This window comes from Palaemon carinicauda, chromosome 1, assembly GCF_036898095.1.
Source record: "Palaemon carinicauda isolate YSFRI2023 chromosome 1, ASM3689809v2, whole genome shotgun sequence".
Classification (NCBI taxonomy): Eukaryota; Metazoa; Arthropoda; class Malacostraca; order Decapoda; family Palaemonidae; genus Palaemon; species Palaemon carinicauda.
This window is the reverse complement of record NC_090725.1, coordinates 2,727,537-2,732,536: the sequence shown is the minus strand read 5'-3', so window position 1 is coordinate 2,732,536 and position 5,000 is coordinate 2,727,537. Positions and strand designations below refer to the sequence as shown.

At 32.6% G+C, this 5,000-nt stretch overlaps 1 protein-coding gene across 4 annotated transcripts in view; it reads left to right on the top strand.

Moving 5' to 3' along the window:
• LOC137646440 (inter-alpha-trypsin inhibitor heavy chain H2-like) overlaps window positions 1-5,000 on the top strand; it is a 572,711-nt gene that overhangs the window by 120,279 nt on the left and 447,432 nt on the right. For all 4 annotated transcript variants that reach the window (XM_068379557.1, XM_068379551.1, XM_068379547.1 and 1 more), the window contains exon 2: window positions 3,223-3,286. In XM_068379557.1, the coding sequence (XP_068235658.1) occupies window positions 3,230-3,286 (57 nt within the window). In that variant the 5' untranslated portion in view covers window positions 3,223-3,229. The remainder of the gene's footprint in view (window positions 1-3,222; window positions 3,287-5,000) is intronic.

Below are 5,000 nucleotides of genomic sequence, written 5' to 3'. Positions count from 1 at the left end.
CAGCGATCCGGAAACTTTTCCGAGCTAAAAGGGCACCGCTGCGAGTCGGTGCAAATCTGCCTCGCTAAAAGAAATGGACTATAGAGCCCCTCGAGATATTTTTTTGGGGGTCTATGATACGACATGGGGATGAGGGACTTTTTTTTATCCTGAGATTCTTCCTTGATCCAATGTTTCGACCACTACTTCCTATTTTGCATTTAATCCATCCTTTCGTCTGGAATTTCTGTTTACGATATATATATATATATATATATATATATATATATATATATATATATATATATATATATATATATATATATGTATATATATATATATATATACATACATATACCAAGGCACTTCCCCCAATTTTGGGGGGTAGACGACATCAACAAATGAAACAAAAACAAAAAAGGGGACCTCTACTCTCTCTCTCTCTCTCTCTCTCTCGCTCTCTCTCTCTCTCTCTCTCTCTCTCTCTCTCTCTCTCTCTCTCTCGCTCTCTCTCTCTCTCTCTCTCTCTCTCTCTCTCTCTCTCTATATATATATATATATATATGTGTGTGTGTGTGTATGTATGTGTGTGTTAGCGTGCGCGTGTGTGTGTATAAGTAAATGTATATGATTGCATTCAAGGTTATAACTCGATAAATATAGGATAGAAAGAGTAAGTGAACGTTTGATTGTGGTTCTTAAAGCCCCCCAATTCTTCGACTATCCTTCGATACAGTATTACCCGGCGGCAGCCTTCGTCAGCACTATGTGAATTGGCATCTTCATGGATGTATCCGGAAAGAATTCTTCTCTGGAAAGAATTCTTCTCTGGCCGTAATTACAAGCCTGGTCGCTTTTAGTATTTTAATGTTTTATATCTTTCATGAGATTACTTCTGTTCTTTATTTTCTCTAGTGAGCGGTATTCGGGGAGTGTCTAGTTATTACCCACGAATAGATATTATTTACAGTGTGATTGATATGCTGGTTTTATTTGCTCTTTTAACAATATGACAAAGCAATTTCTAAATGGATTTTTACAAAAGATAGGAATGTATGTTTTGATTTTACCCATGTTGAGATGCCAAATATGAATTAAACTTGTCCATAACTTTCTAAATAAGTTAGCTAAATACCTCACATTAAGCATGTACATACCTCTATATAAGTTTTTGTGCAGATTGCTGTCAAGGTTAGGGTTATGCTTAAATACCAGAAGTCAAGTCATATGTATGTGCTATATGCTGTTTATTCTTGGTAGGTAGAGACTGACATGTATACTGCATATATAAAACTGCTTTATATTGTGATATAGTGGTCTAATTCAGGGCATTACTTAAGGTTAAAGGTCAAAACTGATTTAACCTTAGTCATAACTTTTGAACTATACTAGATAGATGTTGTTCTTGGCATTGCTAATTCACTAAAGAAACTGATGCACAGATTGAAGTGAAGGTCAATGCCCTACTTGAAGGTTGAAGAGGAATTTAACCTTGTCCTTAACTTTTAGTTCTATGAAGTATAATATATTTTAGCAATTATATTTATGTAATGAAGGTGATACGCAGACTGAGGTCTAGGTCAGGGTGTTATATAGACGTCAGAGATCAATTATCAATGGAAGATTCATATTGCACGAAATAGATACTTCATATCTGACATCCATGATCTAATATTAATGTCGATGTGCAGCGAGAGATGAAGTTCAAGGTCATGCTGAAGGTGAGCGCCCAAATAGTATTATTATTATTATTATTATTATTATTATTATTATTATTATTATTATTACTTGCTAAGCTACAACCCTAGTTGGAAAAGCAAGATGCTATAAGCCCAGGGGCCCCAACAGGGAAAATAGCCCAGTGAGGAAAGGAAACAAGAAAAAATAATATATTTTAAGAACAATGACATTTAAATAAAAATTTCCTGTATAAACTATGAAAACTTTAACAAAACAAGAGGAAGAGAAACGAGATAGAATAGTGTGCCCGAGTGTACCCTCAAGCAAGAGAACTCTAATCCAAGACAGTGGAAGACCATGGTACAGAGGCTATGGCACTACCCAAGATTAGAGAACAATGGTTTGATTTTGGAGTGTCCTTCTCCTAGAAGAGCTGCTTACCATAGCTAAAGAGTCTCTTCTACCCTTAAATATAGATGATGTTTTGTTTTGTATATTTGATGGCCTGTTTGTTCGCAGAATTACACAGGAAGTCACATCTGGGTATCTATTTTGCTCAAGATGTGCCTCCTGACCGAGTAGAAGTTAAACGAAATAGGGTTATGTCTTTTGAGAAGAAAAGGGATCTGTTGAAATTTTGCAGTCTCGGTAGAGCTATGTCGTATCCGAAAGATATTGCTTTTATATATACTATACCAGTAGTTATTTGTATAAATTTTTGAGGGAATGCCTTTTGAAAAATAAGTAAATGTTAGTGGATATTTTGTTCATATACCCTTGTTTTACAAGGATATCTAAAATCTGAAATAACTATATTAAAGTTGGTCTGTGTTTGTGGAGAAACTGTGATAGGGTATTTTATTTTAGTTCAATGAAGCTAAACTCTCTACAGAAAATAGTAAAGTCATTGTTTTTGAAACTTTGAATATAAAAGGGAATCGTGAATCGTAAATATACTAAGGAAATGCAAGTATTTGGTGAGGAGATTTCATGCACGTGTCGATTGCAAGCTGGTTTCCCTTGGCTGGAGATGTTAAATGATAGTTATTATTGAATTGTTTTTTAATTGTAAACTTGAAAATTAAAGAGTGACAGAAAACCTTTGTTTTTTAGTGTAACAAAAGAAAGTTTGAAAATTTTCTTGCCAGATATAGAGGTTTTGAAAAGTTTCTCTGCTTGATACTGTCAATACCGTAATTTTCTGTTACTGTGCTCTCTCTCTCTCTCTCTCTCTCTCTCTCTCTCTCTCTCTCTCTCTCTCTCTCTCTCTCTCTCTCTCTCTCTCTCTTCAAGAGTTTCCGAAGAATATGCTAAGATAGTAGTAGTAGTAGTAGTAGTAGTAGTAGTAGTAGTAGTAGTAGTAATTAATATAATGATATAACAATAATGGCAATAATGATTTTAATAACAAAATTGATAATACCACCGCAGAAGACAAAATGCTACCCTGCTTGTCAGGGAAAGAGCACTTTTGTATTTGATTTACTAGCGTTAATTGTTTTATTTATCCCTAAGTAAACAGTATCATTGTTCTCGCTAATGTCTTATCCATTCCTTTTTCAGGTTCTCTATGAGGATGGCTCATTTAAGCCTAAGGTTCTGGTTCGCTGCTCTTGTGGCATTGCAGGTAAGTTGTGTATATTGATGTGACAGTTTCTTCGTTTTTTTAGTTTGTTTTAGGTTTTTATTTTCTTAAATAGTTGCTTTTCGTGATTTTATCGATTTTATCATCATCCCTTTAAATTTTCCATGTTGTCACAGAAATACTGATAAGACAGGTTTTATATATGTATATGCGTATATATATATATATATATATATATATATATTTATATATGTATACATATATATATATGTATATATATGCATATATATATATATATATATATATATATATATATATATATCAGTAAATGCTAAAACACATGTGATATTTATTTTAAGGCAATATTTTTCTATTTATCTATATTTTTTATTATCTTCAGGGGTATAATTTTGAAGAAAAGATGGAATTTCTATGCGCTGCTCTATTTATCGAACTTTTGCCATCAGCTGATTCAGCCAATAACTTATGGCTTTCGTGAGAGAGTCTCTACAAATAAATCATTATCCGTATATAATGACAGGTTTGCATACAAACAAACTTAAAAAACATATAAATATGTAAAAAAAAAAAGACATGATAATCGGAAGATGTTTAGTACAAAAATATAACAAAATACTACTGAAGAGCTCTGGATCTTTAATGGAGCTTCAAAATTTCATTTGTAGTTCCAGAGACCTTGTACCAGAGAAAAATCTCGTTTCCCAACAAAGTCACACAGCCCCATATCATATACCAGTTCATAGTATAAGGTAGATATAGGGGCAATGGGGTTCACACTTGGATTTTTTTTTTTATCAACATGTACATAGCTGCTGTGGAAGATAGAACATTTAAAATTCACCAAGGCCTAAAATCTATGCAAGGTAGGCAGATGACATCATTATAATTATAAGACTTAGTGAACCAGGGGAGCTAACCCTTTTATTTAAAAACCAAATCAGTTCAGAATTTCATAATCAAAGCTAGGAATAGTATTCTTCATTTCCTTGATGTTCTTGTTGAGAAACAACAAACCAAGTATGACAGTTCACTCTTCAACATACTGTGCAAGGAGAGAATCTAGACTCATCTTTGGTCCTTATATCAGGAGGGTCTTCTCCCACTGCGTTTGTTGGAAAGGTGTCCATAAAGAATTGGAACATATGAGGCAGATTTTAACTAACAATGGATATCCCAGCAACTGTATAGAAGTAATGTAAGGAAGAAAATTGATGAATAAACACAATATAATGATAGTTTTCTACTACATTATCAACTATAGAACGATATACATCCTACGTAATACATCAACAGGGAAACAGGGAGTAAAAGCAAAGGCACCATTTGAAACGGTATTGCTGAGACTAACAGCAATGCAAACTTGGTAATTGCGCTTATGATGAAAACAGTCATGCTTCCAGTGTTAGCCCCTCAATATATGCTACATTGGCCATATGATGACAAAGCACAAAAAGAGACATATCAGCAGGTATATATATATATATATATATATATATATATATATATATATATATATGTATGTATATATACTTATATATGTATACTTATATATACATACATATACATATGTATGTATCTATACTTATATATGTATATATATGTATACTTATATATACATATATATATATATATATATATATATATATATATATATATATATATATATACATATATATAATCATATATTATAATTCTTTTTACTATTCATCTCTAGTCCATTTGAATGGGATAGTGC